Source organism: Labrus mixtus, chromosome 24 (assembly GCF_963584025.1).
Source record: "Labrus mixtus chromosome 24, fLabMix1.1, whole genome shotgun sequence".
Taxonomy (NCBI): domain Eukaryota; kingdom Metazoa; phylum Chordata; class Actinopteri; order Labriformes; family Labridae; genus Labrus; species Labrus mixtus.
The window spans coordinates 680,303-701,721 of record NC_083635.1 but is presented as its reverse complement, the minus strand read 5'-3'; the positions used below and the strand labels follow the sequence as shown (position 1 = coordinate 701,721).

Sequence of the window (21,419 nt, the reverse complement as noted above, 5' to 3'; positions counted from 1 at the left end):
GACTTGGAGTCTAGATCACGGCGTAACAACATTAGGATAGTGGGAGTACCAGAGGGTCCTGACACCTGTACCAGCGCTGCTGCAGCCGCCTTACTGAAGGAAGCGTTCGATCTGGTAAAGGAGCCGCTGTTGGACCGGTCCCACCGGACCCTCCAACCCAAACCCAAGCCTGGTGATCGTCCACGAGCCATTGTGTGCAGATTTCATTATCACAGTGACTGTGTTGACATTTTACGCTGCGCTAGAGAGCTCCGACAGATTAAAGTCAATGGCCTGACCATCTCAGTCTTCCCTGACCACACTGCCAAGATAGCTCGGGCTCGGGCTGCTTTCAACGAGGTCAGGCACCAATTTCGTGGCATTGACGGTGCTCGGTATGGTCAGATTCATCCAGCGCGACTTCGCATCACATACAACGGTGTTGAGAAGGACTTTGTTTCAGCGGAAGAAGCCAGCGTCTATGTCAAAACCTTGATTTCTGGGTGAGCTCCAATAGCTTTTCAGATCTGTGTTCTATTATCGCTTAGAGTTTGTGGACTCACCAGCCTCAATTCTCTGCCTGTGCAGTATTAGGTGGTTTTCTGGTTTGTTGCACTAACTAGGTTAGTGTCACTATTGTTTGTTTATAGCAGGCACTTTTTTCCTTCAATTTTACTGGATACTGTTATATAACAAGGCTATACCATATTTTGTATTTTTGTACTTCAGATAAGATCAGCACTACCTCATTTTATGCTCTCTGCATCTATTTGTACAGGACAGGGCCTACTGTTATTTGTTAATTTGCATTTTCACATGCTTTACTGTATCCATCTGATCTATGTGGAAACATCTATGTACAAAAACAACAATATTTTGTAATGTGAGTTTTTTTTCAATATATAACGTGTTTATCATTGCGTGCATTCTGTTAAATAGTGTTGAGATCGGCTGGAGTTTCTTTTTCTTTCTCTTTTTCTCTCTTACTTTAGTTTGTTCTGCATAGTCTCCGGGTTGTTCAAACACCATTGTGGACAACTTTTGGGTATTGTGGGAAACACTGCTGTCTCCATTGTTCTGTGGTTATATGGGGACTTTGGGTGTATTTGTGTTTAGGGGTATGTTGTGGGGAGGGTGTCCCACCTCGGCGCTCAATGTCCAATTGCATTTTTGTTTTGTTTTTTATTTAAATGGTTAATGGCAATATAGATCCCAGCATTGCTGGGTCGGGCACACCTCTCAAAATTATTAGTTGGAATATCAGAGGTATGGGTAATCCTGTTAAGAGATCTAAGGTTTTTACACACTTGAAACGTTTAAACTCTGATATAGTATTTTTACAGGAGACTCACCTTCGTATTAAGGATCACCATTGGTTACATTGCCCTTGGGTAAGTCAAGTCTTCCACTCAAATTTTAATTCAAAAGCTAGAGGAGTCGCCATCTTAATTAACAAAAAAGTCCAGTTCTCATCCATTGATGTTATCGCTGATAGGAATGGCAGATACCTCATAGTTGCTGGTACCCTAATGCAGAAAAAGGTTTTGTTGGTAAATGTATATGATTACAGATTGCTGAGTAACATCCCCTTCTTGAATACTCACCTCCTGATCCTCGGAAGGGATCTAAATTGTGTTTTTGATCCAATCTTGGATCGGTCTAATCCTCGTAATCTGACTCAATCTGCTATGTCTAAAACATTCTCTGATTTTATGAAACAGAATGGTCTTATTGATCCGTGGAGATCTCGCAACCCCTCTATTAAAAAATGTTCTTTCTTCTCCCAGGTGCACCATTCATATTCTAGGATTGATTATTTTTTTTATTGACAGTACTCTTTATTCATGTGTAAATACTTCTGACTATTTAGGTATTGTAATATCTAACCATTCACCTTTATTATTAGATATTCAACTTTCTACCTATAAACGTAGCCCACCACTTTGGAGATTTAACTCTCTTCTTTTGGCAGACAAAGAATTTTGCAAACTCATTTCAAATTCTATTGATGAGTTCTTGTCTTTCAATCAAAATGACTCCTCTTCATATTCATTGCTATGGGAGACACTTAAATGTTACCTGAGAGGTCAAATTATCTCTTTCTCTGCTCTCTCTAATAAAAAGATTAATGCTAGGCTTAATGAACTTGCGTCTGCGATTAGTAACCTTGATCAAAGATATGCACTGAACCCTTCTCCGGAACTACTTAAGCAGCATTTGGATTTGCAAGCAGAATTCGATCTCATTTCAACTAAAGAGGCAGAGCACTTGTTACTACGTAGGCGTGGCTCATATTATGAACATGGCGACAAGGCGGATCGTTTACTGGCACATCAGTTACGACGACAGGCCACTTCCCGTTTGATACCTAGTATTAAAAACACTTATGACACTATTACTACAGATCCCTTGGAAATTAATGCTACTTTTAAATCATTTTACTCTTCATTATATAAATCTGAATTTCCTACAGACAACACTAAAATGAACAGATTTCTTCAGAACCTTTCTAATCCTGTCTTTGATACTAATACTGCCAGGCAACTGGACTTACCACTCTCCCTTGAAGAAGTATCAAATGCAATTAAAGCTATGCAATCTAACAAAGCCCCAGGCCGTGACGTGGAAGTCGCCAAGGTTGTCCTTTGTCACCTTTGCTCTTTGCTATTGCTATCGAGCCTCTGTCTATTACATTAAGATCTTCCCCCTTATTCAAAGGAATCACCTGTAATGGAATTTAATATAAATTATCGCTGTATGCGGATGATTTGTTATTGTATGTAACCGATCCTACACTTTCTATCCCTGCTATTTTAAGTATTCTGGAGAACTTCAGCACCTTTTCGGGTTATAAATTAAATTTGGGGAAAAATGAATGTTTTCTCATTAATACTGCAGCATGTCATCTTCAACAGTCAGATTTACCTTTTCAATTTAGTCTTTCGGGGTTTAAATACTTCGGTATAAATGTGACTCATTCTTTATCTAGCCTTGCATCTGCTAATTTCACTCCCCTTATCTCAAAGATTGCATCCAATATTCAAAGATGGGGTAACCTCCCCCTTTCATTAATTGGCAAGATCAATGTGGTTAAAATTAATATTTTATCAAAATTTCTATTTTTATTCCAGTCAATTCCTCTTTTTCTGCCAAGATATTTCTTTGATTCACTGGATAAGATAATTTGTTCTTTTATTTGGGGTGGGAAATCACCTAGGGTTCGAAAAACTTTACTGCAGAGATGCAGACTTAGTGGAGGACTTGCATTACCTAATTTTCTAACTTACTACTGGGCTGATCACATCCATAAACTTTGCTACTGGTTAAAATCTCCTGAATCCTCTTGGTGTAAATTGGAACTATCATCCTGTAGGGGATCTTCTATTCCTGCTCTACTTTATTCCTCTTTACCTACAAAACCCTCTCTATATACTGATAATCAAGTGGTTCTTAACACACTCAAGATCTGGTATCAATTTAGACGGCATTTTAAATTTGTTGCTGCATCTTCCTTGGGTCCTTTAAATAACAACCATTTATTTCCTCCATCACTTTCGGATTCGACATTTTCAGTGTGGTATGACAAGGGTATTACACAATTCAAATATCTGTATGTAGATGGTGTCTTTGATAGTTTTGCCAATTTGTCATCTCGCTACGGCCTCCCTCTTACTCGTCTGTTTCGCTATTTTCAGACTCGCAATTTTGTTAGTAAGTGTTTCCCTAATTTCCCCTCTTTACCTCCAGAACAGCGATGGGAAACCACGCTATCATTTGCTCCTCATCACAGAGGAATCATCTCAAAGTTGTATGATATTATCTTGGCTTTTCTTTTAGCAATCACTCAAATGCTAAACTTAAGTGTACATGGGAAGAGGAGCTGGGAATGCAAATACGGGAGGAGTCCTGGGAACAGGCCATAGAGAGGATACGATCTACCACCTCTTGTGCTCGTCTTGGACTTATCCAATTTAAGGTCTTATACAGGGTGCATTTCTCTAAGTCTAGACTATCTAAACTGTATCCGGAAGTGGAAGAGAAATGTGATAAATGCCATGGCTCTCCTTGTCACCTTAGCCACATGTTTTTTTCTTTGTCCTGATCTGAAAGGTTTCTGGGCGGGTTATTTTACTATTATGTCCACTGTTCTTGGGGTAAATCTCGAACCTTGTCCTCTGATTGCTATATTCAGGATTCCTGACCCCTTACTTGCACTTACCTCTACACAAAAGGACATTATAGCATTCACATCCTTACTAGCAAGACGTTCCTTATTGTTGCATTGGAAGTCTGTTAAATATCCGTCTATCTCCCATGGCTCAAAGACATGATGGTTTTTTTTTTAAACTTGAGAAAATTAAATACACGTTGAGAGGATGTACAGTCAAATTTTTCCACAAATGGCAACCCTTTATTTCCTATTTCACTAATTTAGAGGTACTACCCGATTGAATGTGTGCCCGCTACTGTTGCACATTTTGTACTGCATAAATAACCATTAATATGTGTGTTGGCCATGATGCGCTGAGTGGGGGCGTGGGTAGGGGGTTGTGCATTGTTTATTACACTCTACTCTGTGATTTAATTAAATTATTTTCTTCTACATTCTTATCAGAGTATTTTTGTTTTGCTTTGTTTTGTTTTTTGGTTATTTTTGTTTTTATGTGTGTTTATGTGACTGTGTGTACATATGCATATATGTTAAAAAAATAAAAAATAAAAGGTAAATTGTATTTCTGTGATTGGACGTATCGTTTTGTATTTTTTTCAATAAAAATATTTTGGAAAAAAAGAAAATGTCACATTCCAGCCAACACCCTGATTAATTAAAGAAAATAACACTTCAACAATATCTGCGACTCCTGTTGGACTCATTCCTTCTTTTTGTTCTTTGCTGCAAACCAACAACAGCAGTATTCCTGACATCATGTCTAACACATCAATAAGTATAGAAGTTGTGCTTTGTCAGGAGGATGTTCGCAGTAGTTGAACCCGAAAAAGCTGGAAGGCAGTCACTGAACCTGTCTCTATAAACTCTTTGGTTTATCTCCTTATGACAAGCTGACCTTAATTTGCCTCTGTGGTGTTCACTTTAAAAGAGCTCTGACCGCAGAAGCTTCCCTGGAGCACTTAAACAAAACCACAACACCTCCCAGCGCAGCCTGTTTGATTCACTCCGAGGGGAAATGAGGTTTTCATTCCCGTCTTACTCTGTTGTTGTTGTTTTTGTAATTGCAATGGCAATATTAAGTGCATCCAATTGACTGTGCACGCTCCAAAAAAAACCCTCGTCTTCACATTTGTTCTACAAGGCAGATGGCAGCGAGGTAGAGTGCTGCCCCACATGACCTGCTCATCGCTGGTTCCCATAGTGATGACTAGTGATCACCAGGCAATGAGGAACAGAGCGAATGAAAAAAAAAAACAGATTGCTGCAAGTTGTGTGGTTTTCCCATCACTCTGCAATTCTGATCTTTGCTGAACAATTGATTTGAATGATGTGATTCTTTTAGACGTTCTTGCATTAGTTATGCACACATTAAGGCAAGAAAATGCCTCTTTTTATTTTAATCCCAAAGCTGTGTCCTCCTTCCTCCTTCCTTTTGTTTGTTTTTGTCATCATCTCGAGTGTGAAATTAAGCCTCTGAGAGCATGCAACTCAGTCTTTGTAATCCCTTTGAGGCAAGGCGATGATATTCATTTGACTTTTGTGCGTTTTCATGTATTAAAATGTTTATTTTTTTCTTTATTTTTTCCCACAGCTCACACCCCAGACAACAGTTTCCTGGGCTTTGTAGTGGAGCAGCACCTCAACGCCAGCGACATCAGGCACATCGACGACATCAAGAGGCAGAACCAGTCGCTCGTCTACGGGAAGGTCGACAACTTCTGGAAGGTACCGTCGTCTTTTTATGCGGTCAAACATTTTTGAATTGTAAAAATCCAAATTAAGAGTAAAAACTTACTGGGGCGCTGGTTGGCAGTGGTTGTAGTCTTCCAAGAGGGCGGCCCAGGTTCAAATCCGACCTGTGGCTCCTTTCCTGCATGTCGTTCCCCACTTGCTCTCTCCCCCGTTTCTGACTCTATCCACTGTCCTATCTCTCAAATAAAAAGGCACAAAAAGCCCCAAAAATAAATCTTAAAAAAAACAAAAAAAACTTCTTGACATTGACACGAGGTAAGTTTTTAGATATTCCAAGTTCACTGCACTTCTTTTCAGGATGGAATTGTTGTTTCTACTCGCTGAAGTTGGACATAAATGCATAGAAAACACACACTTACCTACAGACATGTTTGGACATACACAATGGTGCCAAGAGATAAACACATATTTCTTCTGAAGATGAAAGTGAAACTCGAGACAAAAAGACAAGAAAGGAGTAAGAAAAAAAAAGTTTCCATTTTCTAAAGGTTCTAGAAACAATTACTGATGAGAACTGAATGCAAAGTTTGCCAGTGAATAGAGTAGAGGGTATAATAAATGACATGTCACCTGCAGCTGGATTGTCTTATTTCTGACTGCAGGAAAAAAAAAGAAAGGAGTAAGGCTCGGGATAACCCGTTTCCAGACCTCTGAGAGCTCAGTAGAAGTCTTTGAACAACCTTGCGTCAAACTTTCACAGAAACACTTAATAACAGTCTGGTTTAGGGAGCTCTAAATTCAGCTTATCGCCCTCTCCGTGGAGTTTTTTAATATATTCAAATGCATGCTCACACTGCGGCACGGAGACCAGAGGATTACTGTATCCAAGACAAAAACGACTTAGAGAGTTTGGGGGAGATTTGCACATTGTTTGGCTTGCCATGGACGGTTGGATTAGTGCCCTCGCCTTGATGAGCTTTTAGCCGACACCATGTATGTTTCAGACCGGGTCGACTCCAGACTCAGCGGACTCTTTTGATGTCTGGCAGAGTCTGAATATCTGGATGCCAAAAGATGCCTTTTGTGTAGTCAAAAAGAATGCACATCTGGAGACTGTGAGATGAAGATGTGTATATTTTCATTAAAAGGCTAAACTTACTGATCAATGGTGTTATACTGCAAACTCTGTGCTGTCAGCCAATCATGGTATGTCCCACTTACAAACTCATCGGCCTCATATTCATGCCTAGCAATCCCATTTTAACTGTTTTATACCATGAGTCAACCATTTATGTATTACTTTTATGCTAAGCTAACCCTGCTGCTGGGTTTTTTTCAATTATGTCACCTGTATCATTTACATTTGTCCTCTCTTAACATTTATATATCACTTACTGTTTCAACTATTCAAAACTTTTAGGGGACAGTTAGCTAGCCTTACTCTCCGCTAGCTTGGTTTTTGTGTTTGTTTTTTAGCTTTAACCCTTTTTCAAAACCATAAGCTAACTATGCCATTCATGCATTACTCTTTTGCTAAGCTAACTCTACTCTAGTTTGCTTTAAAGCTCCTGTAAGAAACCTTCGGTCTGTGTTGATTTTGGCGACCCCTGTGGCCAAAGCGGTATATTGTCTCGTTATCTCGTTTGAATCTAAACACGTCATGCAGCAGCTTCATCCATTAAAAATAACTATCAACATAATCAATCTTGTGGCTGATTGTAAGTCATAAAGATACATTAGTATTACTTTCAGTCTGTTTCACAAACAGCTCAAATCTTCTCATAGTAGCTTTAAGCTTCTTCGGCATGAACACATTTAGCTTTTAGCTGTTTTACCTCCAACTCTTACATCGTCTTTACCCAGAGCTCCATTACATTTACTGTGAGCTTGCTATTTGAACAGTTTATTTATCACTTTGAGCTAAAGGCTTCATTACATTGGTTTTAACATCAGTGTAGTGAAACAGTTTCTCATGTCAGAACTTATGTTCCTCAGATTCATGCTGAGTTAAAAACAGATAACAGAGTCAGAGGTACTCGTGCGTGGAGCCTCCCACTGGGTTGTTCTGTTGAAGCAGATGGGAGTTAAGTACTTAATCAAGAGTGCTTGAACATTATGTTTCAAGAGTTTGACGAGGACTCGCACAGGTAGCCATGTCGGCCTGCCTCTTTCAAACTGTGCTGCAACACATAACACCAAACTGCTCAACATGCTGAACACTTCAACACTTCACTTTTAAAGCCAACATGGATGAGAGAAAAGGTGCTTTATGTGGCCAAAATGTAGCTCTGGGGTTAGGAATATTGATTTGTCCAGAGAGAATCCAACCACCAACCCAGCACCAGGAAGTTCTCCTTTCTTTTTTTTAAATTAGAATCAAACTGGATCAAAAGGTGTTTGAGTTCAATTTCCAGAATGTTTCCCAAATGTCTTTTAATCCAGAGGTAGCTGCTGTGTTTTGTGTTTTCTACTACTGAGTCAGAACCATTGAGTCGAGCTATAAAAGGGAGAGCCCATCAGCTCGCAGCAAGCGGCATTAGCTACTAATCAGACTCCCAAGCGTGTTCATTACCTCCTGCTTTTAATTAAAGGGCCATTTTGGAGCCGACTGATAACGAGCTGACTGCCTTACTCCATTTCCCTCCCTCCTTCCATCGCTTCCCCTGCACACGAGAGGTTTTATGTCCAAATTATTTATTAACTATTTCAAATAGAAAGCGGCACCCACTGCAAGTAATCTATTTCTAGCATTCAGCTTAAATTAAAGATGTCATTTTATGAATGACACTAGTGTCACACACACTCTTAAGAAGTTAGAAGTTGAAGTAAATACTTTCCAGCCCAGATTACACCGCCAAAGTCCAGGCTTTTTTTTTTTTGATTGCCAAAATCCTCCATCTCTTGATCTATTTTTTTTGCCACATTTACTGTTCCTGCACCCCTTGTCCTATATTTTCTGTTTATCCTGGGATCAAAAGATTTCTCTTTTAAAGTCACTTCTGGTGTATGCAGGAAGTCGTTTGTAAAAAAAAAAACAAAAAAAAAAACTGCCCTCTTCTTATATAACATCCCATTGATGATGAGCATGATTCCAGAAGTAGTTGTGTGTTTCATGACAGATGTTTGGAATTCCTTGTTGAGCTTTAAAACAAACAAGAAAATAAATGATGGATCGAAACTGAAAATGTGTGACGCACCGCAGGAAACATTAGAGTCAGTTAGTGTCGTCCAGTGCAGGAGGAAGTCCCCTTCCTGGGGATCCATTTGCAGCAGGGGTTAATGTGGGTTAGGCAAGTAATAGTCTTCACCTAAAATACAGCTCCTCTCTCCGCCTGATCAATATGCAGAGGTGCCCAGGTCACGCTCATCCCACAGGTGAACTGCTGTGTGAGGCAGACTGAGTAATCACACACACTCTCGTTTACTTCCATGCACACACATTATTTTTGCATGTTTCCATTGCACATTTTTATTGACACTAGTATACGTCAAAGTCAAAACTTTATACATAAAGTCAAATTTGTGGAGCCTGACCGATTAATCGGCCGGCCAATAATATCAGCCGATATGACGATAATGATGCTTTACTTAACCAACTTGTACCCTAAAGGAATAGTACAATTAAAAAGCAAAGATTGAACCTCCTGCCTGCTGACTTCAACGTCCCTCAGGGAGGATGTGTCTGACACTCAGAGTCATGCTGGTCGGCATCATGAAACATGAATGCCTGATGAGGTCAGTCGAGCTGAAATGTTGCATTTGAACTGACTGTGAGCTGATTATCAGTGTGTGCAGGCCTTTATTCAGAACCTTCATGAGGGGACTTTTCACTCCATGCTCCGGGGTTGCGTCTATGTTATTTTGTTTGAATCAGCTTGTGTTGGAATCGTATACAAGCTGAAGAAGGGTCAAAGGCCGCTCATGTGAACTGCATGAGAAACATTCAGAAATATCATTTGTTTTTTTTGTTTTTTGTTTTTAAAGGAGCGAATGAGATTATTTTTTATTGTTGATTGTGAAATCCGAAGTAAAATATCCAGACCATCTCTGAGCGAGGAGTTTCCATAGCAACCCAGTTGGAAAAAAGGCAGAGAGAGGGAGAGTGACTTGCTGTCTGTTCTGTCTCTGAAGTGAAGTTTTAGTATTAAACATTTGGGATCTACTCTTTGCCCCATGTTGTTGAAGCATCTGTATTACCTTCCAAACTAAGACAGGAAACCAATAAGGGGATTCTATTGGAGCTTGCCTCAGCGTCACTGTTTTTAAGCATTTAATGGGTGAAAAAGGGAACATGGAGAAAGGTCAGATTGGGTAGGATGTACAGAGAGGGAAAGCTGCAGGGCTCTGGCAGCGGATCAAAGAACACCGAGAAGAAAGAGAAATCATACTCGGCTGACAGGAACACACACACACACACACACACACACACACACACACACCTTTGTACATACAGTGGTGGCATATGCAAAGCAGGAACTAAAACCATCCCAACAGACAACAGTGAGCTTCAGCCCTCTTTTCAGATAGATAACCAGGTTGAGTTGATCATCAAACCGTCTTTAGTTTATCTTCCATTTGAGGAGCCGATGAAGCAATTCCTTGTTCAATTATTATCATTTGACCTTTGAGGAAGGAGCTTGCTTTAAGTGGGAAATGTTTACCAATTTCCAATGTCATATTTTTATTGATTTTGGCCATATCCAGAAGGGTTTTATCATTACTGTAGAGTCCGAGAGCTTTCATTATTGTGTAAGTGTTTCTGTGTGTAGGAGGAACTTGTAAACCAGTCAAATTGTTTGTGTTTGTTCACACATTTGGCCTATGAAGCTGATTCTGTGAAAGACAAAGCCAGTTGGAGTTTAAGCTGAAGTGTAAGTACTGAGAGATGTTGCACTCAATAACTGTTGGAGTAGTGTAGGATTTGGAAGAAGCAAAGATTCTCTTTAGAATCATTTAAAGAGATACATACACTTGAGTCAGGAGAGATAAGGAAGTAAAGTAAATAGGGCTGTAAAAGGGGCGTGACATTTCCGAGAACCGTGCTGAGCAACTGACCAATTACGGCAGAGCCGACAGGCCGACCAATCAGATCAGACTTGGCACACGTGGGGACTCTGAACGTGGGCACTTCAGAGTGTTAGAGAGAGAGAGTCAGAAGCGAGCCGGTGCATGGAGCGGCAGTACATGAAAACAGACACTTTTTTAGAACTTTAGCTATTGTGAACATACTTTAGTAGGTACATAGATTAAATATACGAACCCCAAAAAGGGCATAATATGACCTCTTTAAAACTCCAGTCTTTAGAGTTTGAATTCTACAGGCAGAGATGGTGATCGAGGGTTCCCAGTAGGAAAATATACCCCCCCGGCAAATTTGGTTGAAGATTCTTGGAAAAAAAGTAAAGAAATACTAAGTAGCCTCCTGAATTGCCATGGGGACACACTGACATTGCATTGATGCAGAATGACCAGGCATGCCTTGTGGTCCATGGACTGTGATTTTTTTATTCAGCTTAAGCAGGACACAATCCTTCAACGTCTAAACTGTTCACTTTCATGATCGCCCTAACTGAGATTTCCACATTTATAAGGGAAAATCAGGAGGCAAAGATTGAGTGGGAGCAACATAAACAGTGGTGATTCTACTGTAGAGTCTGTTGGGGCCCTAGGTGAAAACGTACATTATAAATAAAAGTAACTGCTATGAGCATTCGGAGGGGACGCTTTATCCTTCTCTTTTGCTGGTGTCAGAAACTTAAGAAATGATTCTCATTCTTTTCTATAACTCCCAGTCATATGGCGACCTCTTAGGGAGGTCTCCTAATGTCACATTTTAAGCCACTGCTGTGATCTCAAATTCGTCAGCCCCTCTGGGGGCCCCTTACTGGCCTGGGGCCCCAAGCAGTTGCCTGCCTTGCCTTGTTGAAAAGCAGCGCCCCTGGACATTAAAAAATATATTTATCAATGAAATGAACAAAAAAAAAACTCAAATAGAGCAACATTTTAGAATGAAAATAAGTTATAGCATATGTTCAAATAGATTAACAAGCCCAACTGCTTTACCGCTGACTGATCACACCAAATGTTGTGTTAATTATTCTTGAAATAATATCTCCCTCTCCCAATTGGCACCTGTTTTCTTCATAGCATGCTTCAATAGGTAGTGATTTAAATGCATGGATATTATGCTAAAACACCCCTTGCTTCCATTTTGTACAATTGCGTCCAATGAAGCATGTACTATTACAGATGTTTCCATCGCTGCAGGGCATACAGTAAGACTATAGCTGTTGCATGTGTTTGATGTTTGCTCCTGAACATTAGCCCAGTTGGTTCCACTTGATTATGCAGCTCGCATATACGTAGCAGGGGCTCATTTTTCATCGATCAAGCTCCTCCTCGGCTGTCTGATGTTTAAAATATTGCCAGCCAACCAAATCAAATAGGTTACACTGTAATGTTTAATGGGGCGTGGCACTGAAGTAAATAACGCCTGCTTACTGCGCTCCGAGCACACTGTTACACTTAACTGCCCCATGTATCTGCAGGGATTTTGAAAGTGTTATTTACACAGCTTTTTATTTACAAGTCTTTCTGTCATGCACACATCTTTTATCTGCAGTGATGGCGTTATATAGTGGCACAGATCCTAAGTGTGCAACATTTGCTGCACTTCAGATCAAAAGAAAGCAGACTGAAATAAGTCAGGAGAAAGTGGCAAACGCTAGTGCTGCCTAAAGGAAAATCTCTGTCACCATTTATACCACCGATTTAATCAATAGGCCGAATTAAATTAACAGTAGAGTCATACATATTTATGCATTCAACTTAAATGAGCCTTATATCACACTTTAATAAACCATTAGAATGATCCCAGTTTTTCATTTTTTGCATTTTGATGTCCAAATGGCATTTCTACTGTAGAAACTGTCCATTTCAGTATACTTTAAAGGTCACATATTATGCAAAATACACTTTAGCATGTTTTTTTCTAACACTAATATGTGTCTCTAGTCTGTCTACAAACCCCCCAATTATGAGAAAAGTCCATCCTCTCCGTCTTGTTCTTGCTCCACTTTTCAGAAAATGTGTGCTCAAACAGGCCGTTTGGAGATTTTCCCTTCATGGCATCACAAAGGGCAGTAGCTCCTCCCCCAGGTGGGTGACACTCCCATAGCTAGGTGTTTGTTCTGCCCTCTGAGTCTACCTGGGCATGGTGAAGAAAGCCTGAGTACACCCAAGCCCTTCCAGAGAGGGGGCGTGGTCAGACACAGCTCATTTACATATTTAAAGCTACAGACACAGAAACAGCCTGTTCTGAGCAGGGCTGAAATAGAGGGGTTTATAGGCATGATCAAATACAGGATCAGAGTGGATCTTCAGTAAGAAACTTCTCAGACATGTTTTAGGGAGCTCTGAGACTTATTCAAACTTGTTGAAAAGGAGGATAATATATGACTTTTAATAAGCGTATGTCCACTTAATTAATGTCTGACACTGAACATTTTAAATATCAGTGTCCAGAAATCAAAGGTTCTACCATGTACAACAGCTAAGACATGAAACCAAGCGATCTTTAAGGATTTGATTTCATGATCTAAATAATTGAAAGTATAACACTGAGCAAAAACAGACACAGCTCCTATCTACAGGGCATTATACAACTTCTCCCCCCCCCCTTGCAGTAAAATCTCACGAGTTGATGCACAAACCAAGAGACTTTGAAAAAAACTTTGCCCTTGGAATCAAATACGCATATCAAAATGCAGTGCATAAACGTATCCATGTATGAATATAAGACAGAGCGAATGCTTCTGCAGAGCAATCAGACAAGTTCAGTTTCAGACAATATCAAATTGAATTGAATTAATATTTAAAGGACAGACAAACTGCCCCAATAGAAGCTCCACCTCCTAAGCTGTGGCATATCAATCCTAACCATGAACCATGGTGACTTCTACCTTCCCATTGAGATATTCAGTGATGACATCATCCCTGTAAACGGTTGTCCTCCATATAGAAAGAGGTCAATGTGTTGGTTAAAAAAGTCTCGCTAATTGCTAAAGTGCTCTTTTGCAAAATCACCACACTTAAAACGAACCACTGGTGGTGTTATCTTCCTGACTCAACATGATGACATCACTGCAGACAGAGCTGTGTGTATAATGAGCGCTGCTTGAAAGAATGGCTGCGAGGGTTATGTGGGAGATAAAGGGAACTTTTTTTTTTTTGGTCTTGACTGACAAGCTTCCAGATCTCGGGGCCCAAAGAGAGTGGCAGCTGGAAATGATATCAAATGGGAAGATGATCCCAGGTGCGTTTGATGTTTTAATATGGAAGGCAGTTTGACGGTTGAGTAAGCCGAACGGAGTGCACCTGTCTGCATTCTGATGAGGCAAACACTCTCCTTTTGCTCCTTGACGGTATGCGGTATGCGCTCACAAACTATCACACAGAAAGAGTCTGCTCCACACATTCACTGACTAGACAAAAAATCTTACGGATGAAATACAGTCTTGTACATCATCAGAAAATACAACTTAAGACAGAACATAATCTAAAAACAAAAGGAGAGTGTGAGTTTATTGTTTCAGTTGGAAAGTGCTTCAGAGCTATCTTAATCTGCTCTCTCTTTTGTGTCCTGACACTACTCCCTGTCGAGATAAAACGCTGAAACATCACAAACTGCGCCCAGCCCTGCTGCTCTACAAAGATGTAAAGATGAAAGATGTAATAAAAAACAGTACTTTACACTCACATCGAGTTAGCTGATATCATGACATACCGACAATTAGACAGTTGAAGCCGTAGCTATGATGCTACTCTCCAAAAAGCAATGAAAGGAGAAGGGACACTTAGATGGACTGACAGTATTACATTGCAGATGTGCTTTTTGTAGTCTCTGATGTAGATTGTGTGCTAGAGTAATCCTTAACTGGGTGACAATAATTAAATAAGTATTTCTAGCTAGCTACATGAAGCATGCTAATCGTGCTAGCGCTCGTTTGTCAACCGTTTTGTGTTTTGTGCTCTTTAGCCAACATTAGCATATTCATGCGCAAAAGTGAGATAGTCAACATGGTATATTTTATTTTTTGACATTAAGCGTTATAGCTGCTAAACATTAGCCTATTTTAAAAGCTCCAGCAACACCAGAGCCTGAAGAGTGAAAGGAGGTCAAAAAGCTCCATCAACACTGGTAGTTTGAAGATCAACTTTATTAACACATAAGACAGCCGCATTCATGGATGACCCTGATGAAGGCCACTAGCCAAAATCCCACTGCGCTTCTTTAAACTTTAGCCTTTTAACATGCTAACTGTGCTGGTGTTACCTAGTGATGTTCTAGTTTTTGCCACTGAACATGGCACATTCTCCCACAAGAGGAGTGCTCTTACAGTAAGAGGTGCGATTCCTCCAATGTGCTGGTTTACATCCAGGCAATAGAGCGGGGAGAGCAGACCCATTAACAGGAGCTACAGCCCCATCTAGTGGCGGGTGGCTTCATTACAGCTTAGACACAACATTAAACTGGCATTGTGGCTTAAATTAATTAAAATATGAGAAATTAAACCAACCAGTAATTCTCTTGCTGACTAGGGAGGGTGACGATGCTTAATCGCTTAATAGACCAATTGCCCACATGCTAGTGTTAGCTCGAATCTAGCATTTAGCTCGAAGCTATGCTGAGCTTAAGTGCAGTCAAACGGAGCTGACTGTCAAGTTCAACAGATTTAAAATGCATTGCTTTGGAACTGATGCACCTTTTTTTTTTTTCTAAAGTCATGTATTGCAAGCAGTCGTAAAAATGGGACGGTAGCATCAATAGCAAGCTAACTGTGTATCACCACCTTGTTTTGTCTTCACTTCCGCGCTGTGACTCTGAAAGAGGGTTGCGTGTCTCAGCCTGTTAGCGTTGCTCCCTGGACACTCATCCCTCAACTCTCTCCCCTCCGCTGACAGAAAGCAGCCGCTACCTCTCCTGTTTCCTCTCCGAGCACAGGCTTTACAAATTCCCTCTGATTTACAAGGTCATAAAACTCACGTCCTCCTCCTCCCTCTCTCCTGCTTCAATCGGCCTCTCCGGCTTAAGCAGTTATTTTATAACTCCCTAAGCGCACACTCCTGTACAAGGCTGCCGCAAGTGATCTGCTTCCTAGTTTCAAATTGCAAGTTGCATGTGCAGGGAGATGTTTACATCCAGGACGAGTACATACAGATGAATACACAGATTCTGTTCCCACATGGGCTTAAACAGGAAAACCATCTTGTATTGTAAACACTCTACTTTATGATGTGCTTACAGCCAAGACTGGACTGAAATGAAGTTGACACCCCATTATTAATCTGTCAAAAAATTGCAATTCACATTCTTGCATCCAAGGAAGATGCACATGCAGAATGAAGGCCTAGCTAGCTTGCAAAAGTGCAGATTTATTTTGAAACCTGTAGTTACTCATGATCGAGCGGGAGAACCGAAGATGCTAGGGCGGTTTAGGAATGATAATGCGCAGGACCCCCATTTGGCCCTGCTGAAAGAAACACAGAACCTGATATTGATTAAATACTTACTTAGCAGCATACATCTCTGTAGTTCTTAGTCTTTTTACATGTTTACAGCTTTTTTCCAACGTTATTAGCATGTTTTCCTAGTTTGGCAGAGCTGGGGACTATTTTTTTTTATAAATCTTTCACCTTGTTTAAATGCATTTTTCTCCTCTTTTTTCCAGCCTAAGTGAGTCTCTGTGTGTGTGTGTGTGTGTGTGTGTGTGTGTGTGTGTGTGGTGTGTGTGTGTGTGTGTGTGTGTGTGTGTGTGTGTGTGTGTGTGTGTGTGTGTGTGTGTGTGTGTGTGTGTGTGTGTGTGTGTGTGTGTGTGTGTGTGTGTGTGTGTGTGTGTGTGTGTGTGTGTGTGTGTGTGTGTGTGTGTGTGTGTGTGTGTGTCCACGCTTCACAGAGCATCTGGCAAATGATGTCCTTTCACCGTAAACCTTTGTGTGGCACTTGCCTCAAAGGGTCATGGCAATCTTATGTTCTTCTGCTGCACATACACACACACACAAAGCTACTCAAGCAGTGAAAACAAACACCGCACACATTCTGCTGCCTTAAGAGACTTCATGATGTATTTTCTCTTGGTCTCTCACATTTTTTTAAACAATTTTCTTTGCAAAAACAATAAGTTTCAGCTTTTTTTTTCATGTGTTAACCCCTCTAAAGATTCTCAAAGTGTCTATTTGTGTGTGTGTGTGGTGACATGTTTCTGTGTCTCTGAAGGTTGGCACCAGAAACTCATTTATAAATCCCTTCATACACACACACATAACAAATCCTTGCTCTCCTGAGTGAAACGATTACAGGATAGAGATTTCACCTTCTTAATTAGGACTTTTATCGGTTTCTTTCTCACACACTCTCACACACATTCACAGCAGGCTGCTTTAGTTACAGCAGACTGGCTGGAGGCATCAGATAGCCATGCCTCCAGGGACTCTGACGAGCGGCTACCTGAAATTTAAACCTGAAAAGGAAGCACTGAAGTGGACACACACACACACACACACATTGTCAGGGAGTACAGAGAAATGTCCTGGAGGCAAGACTGGTTCAAAGGCGGGCTTGTGTGTAAATTGTTAACGCATAGCTTGAACAATAATGAGGAGTTCCCGCCTGCCTCATGAGTGCTGAAACTATCGGTAATCCATAATATTTTGGTGTGTATCAGTGTGTGTAAACATAGTGCTGAAGGCACCTCTGAGGCATCCTGTCATTAAGGTAGAAAACGGCCGCCTTTCATCTATACTGCCACCTTTTTAAAAGCTTTCGACCGTAGTGTGAGTCGCTCCCATATGGACCAAAAGACGGTGAGAAAAAGAAAAAAATAGACACATTTTTGCTCTGAATTCCAGCAGGAGACACGGGGGAATATTTTGTGTGCAGATTTGCCTGGGTTGAGCGGCAGTCGTGTCCTCGTTTTTTTTTAAAATCAAAGTCTTGCTGTGACTATCTCAGTGAGGGGACGATCAAAGGACTTTTATTATAAAAGCTTGTTTCCATCCAAACTGATTAACCTGACTTATTTTTTTAAATACACTCATGTGGGTCTACTGTGAGCATCTTGACAGGGTCTGCCAACAACCCTGTCAAGGGGCGGCTTTGGCTGTGGCTCAGTTGGTTGAGTCGTCTCGGGTTTGATCCCCACCTCCTGCAGTGTGTCCTTGGACAAGATACTAACCAAGTTTCTCTCTCTGCTTGGTCACTTCATATAGCAGCCTCTACCATCAGTGTGTGAATGCGGTGTAAAAGCACTTTGAGTATTCAGAAGGCTAGAAAAGTAACTTACAGTATGATACTGTAGGCCAGTCCAAGAAGCTACTGACCCAATTCTTAAAGTCAATTATTACTTTAGGGGTATAGTTATGAACATAATTTCATAACCCTAGCACAAATATTTTCCGCTTCAATAAATGCTGGACTGTTATTAGCTTGATCCCAAATTCAAAGCCCTCCATGAAAGAACGCAGACGCAAAGTGCAACCCCTGCAGTAAATTCAAGGAACATTTAAAGTGCCCTTGAAGATGAAAGCACACTTGAAGCGAGAGAAAAAGGGAGCATTAAAAACATTTGTATGGAGGGCTGCAAATAAATGGTCTCCAAGGGTCTTTGCCAAGGTGGAAGTAATAAAAACAGATAAATAACACTGAATAGAAAATATGGGCGGGTAGACATGATTATTTCACATTATTAACTGACTCTAATATAGAAACTACATACTGCCTAGTACATACTCAAAATATACATACTCACACTGCATGCTAACCCACCCGTTAGTATGCCGAGTACTCCCGGTCAGAGCTCTATTCGATGAGCTAGCATCAAGCTAGCTTCAACAATATGTCAATGTTCATTACTCACCCAACTACGTAGTCATGTTAACATTATTTGCCAACATTGGAAATGTTTTTCAGCATGAAGCCATTGTTTTAGTTTGAATCTTACCACCCTGTAAATGCACACATCTGTGCAGCCTGTTGTTTGCAAATTGATTAAAAATATCCAATTGTGCAAGCTGATGTGACCCCGATGACATCACTATGACATCATCAGCAGGCTGGATTTGACTGACATTATAAAGGAAGCTGAGCTTTATAGGCTTGCTTTGAATGCTTTATTGTCTTTGAACAAGGACATCAAGGAACAGGTGGACTTCAATAACAATAGCAGGGTTTTTATGTGCACTGATGCTCCTCATACAGGGTTATTTTTAGCTCGGCTTGCCATTGTGGCCAGATGGTCAGTCAGGTAGCTTGAACAAAAGTTCACCAGGCCAGAGAATAAAAGTAATGATACTGATCCCCTCATAAAAGATTGGTTTGTTCAACAACGAGTTATGGGTTACACAAGCTTAATCTAATCGAAATGCTTTGTTTTTTAATACTAAATAAATCCAATATCCTGCCAGGGTTTTTTTTGCAGCAGAAGCAGCAAGTGATGTTTTTTAATGGTCTGACTCACTCATCAGATAAGACCTTCAAATCTCTCTTCATGAATAGTGATCGTGAAAGTACTGAAGGTTCCCTCCCCTGTTTGTTCCAGGACAAAAAGAAATACCTGGACATCATCCACAGCTACATGGAGGTCCACGGCACCGTTCATGGCACCAGCACTGTGCACCTCCCAAGCTACGTCAAGAACCACGGCATCCTGAGCGGCCGAGACCTGCAGTTCCTCCTCCGAGAAACCAAGGTGAGTCGGCCCAGATGGAAAGTAGATCTAGAGCATGGGTTCCCTAACTTTTCAGCCCTGGACTGACTGGGGACCCCCATTGTCTCTGGAGGTGGTTAAAACGCCTCTCCAAACACTGGCATTAGAACACCACGCAGTAGCCCAAACACCATCATATTATTTTTGTAATTTGTTGTAAGAAACTACTTTTTTTGTATATACTTTCAAATTAATAGGGTTAGGGGTTAGGGTAAGAGTGTCTAGCGAGTGTCTAGCAGGGTGTCTAGCGAGTGTCAAGCGACACTCACTAGACACTGGCTAGACACTGTTACTCTAACTCTATTAATTTGAAAATATATACAAAAAAGTAGTTTCTTAAAATAAATTACAAAAATAATATGATGGCGTTTGGGCTACTGCGTGGTGTTCTAATGCCAGTGTCTAGCGAGTGTCAAGCGAGTGTCTAGCGACCCCCACTTTGGGAACCACTGGTCTAGAGTGATAGTAAAAGTGAGTCATTGTGTCTAAAATCACAGACGCCTACTGTAATTATTTCAAATGACATCCCAGTGCTACAAAGTTGTTTTAAAAGGTCAGTCACTTGTTCTGGGTGGCTGCAGTTTGTCCAAGTCTGTCCTCAGTCCAGCCGTCCACAGAGAGACTTCTCCATTCACACCATCACTTGTCTCTTCTTCTCTGAACTCAAACTGCTCTCATTCCCAAAGACAAGGACACAGCCACAGAAAGTGCAGAGCGACTGTGTTGTACTATGTGTGGCTAGCTCTTTGTTAAACACACACACATGTCCACAGAATACACATTGAGCTGTTGAACATAACAAATAGCTTTGTTTTGTCACAGTGCTGAAAGCCGGGTCTAGCGGAGTTCTCATGTTGCCTCTAATCGACGATCCATGAGTTATAAATCCTTAACTTCAATCTTGATGCATTATATACAAGACAGTTCTGGGAAGTTCCAGCTCAGTTGTTACAGACTCCTTCCAACCTCAGCTGTGTGCACACTTTTTATTTTAGGGGTTATAAAATATAGTATCAGATCAGGCCAGCAGATTTTCCAGGGTCTACCTTTCTTGTCTGCTTTTAACATAGTGGAGAGCATTAACATGTCCTGTAGGGAAACTACATTTAGATCACATGAGCCTCAAAAACCTGACAACATTGTTTGCTGAAGGGGAAAACCATCATTAGTGCTGGCTTTGAAGGGATGTATTCTGTTTTGTTTTTTTTCTGGCTCCAGTCGTCATCCTTTTCAAAAGAATAAGGTGGAGGGAGCTTCGATTTCTTAACCTTTGAAACCTCATACTTTCCCATCAGACCAGGGGAGGGAGGAGAAGCCGACGGAGAGGAGCGACATCAGACGAGAGCTGCGACATTGATAGAGAACGCAAGAGAGCGCATAGATCATGATTCAGGCCAGCTTTAGAAAAAGGATGGGTTGAGGTTTCAGCCTCCTTTTGTTCTGCAAAGATTCCAAACAGTGATGCAGCTTAATATGATTGCCTGGCTGGAAGAAGCCAGCTTTGTTTTGAGCACATGAACCCGTTAATGTGGAGGCATTGACAGAGGAGACAAAGGGGGAATCAGCGTCTTTTTTTTTCATACTCTCAAAGGCTGCTGAGAAAGAGTGGCTTTATTATTATACACAGACATCAGGATCGTCTTTACCAGTCATTGGAAATATTACAAACTTCTATAGTATCTACTTTATCATCAGACATTTAAGAAACATGTCAACAATACAGCAGCCAGTATGTCCTCCTTCTAAGTTAAGATTCCAGTGCTCTGTTTTCTGTTTTGACCTGAGAAGGTATGCGGCTTCAAGGCCATTTTGGA

The 21,419-nt window shown here is 40.8% G+C and overlaps 1 protein-coding gene across 1 annotated transcript in view; it reads left to right on the top strand.

The window, feature by feature from the left end:
• Nucleotides 1-21,419, top strand: part of mgat5 (alpha-1,6-mannosylglycoprotein 6-beta-N-acetylglucosaminyltransferase) — a 95,270-nt gene that overhangs the window by 62,702 nt on the left and 11,149 nt on the right. Inside the window, exons 11-12 of the mRNA XM_061032209.1 lie at nucleotides 5,742-5,875; nucleotides 19,438-19,587. Coding sequence (XP_060888192.1) covers nucleotides 5,742-5,875; nucleotides 19,438-19,587 — 284 coding nt within the window. The remainder of the gene's footprint in view (nucleotides 1-5,741; nucleotides 5,876-19,437; nucleotides 19,588-21,419) is intronic.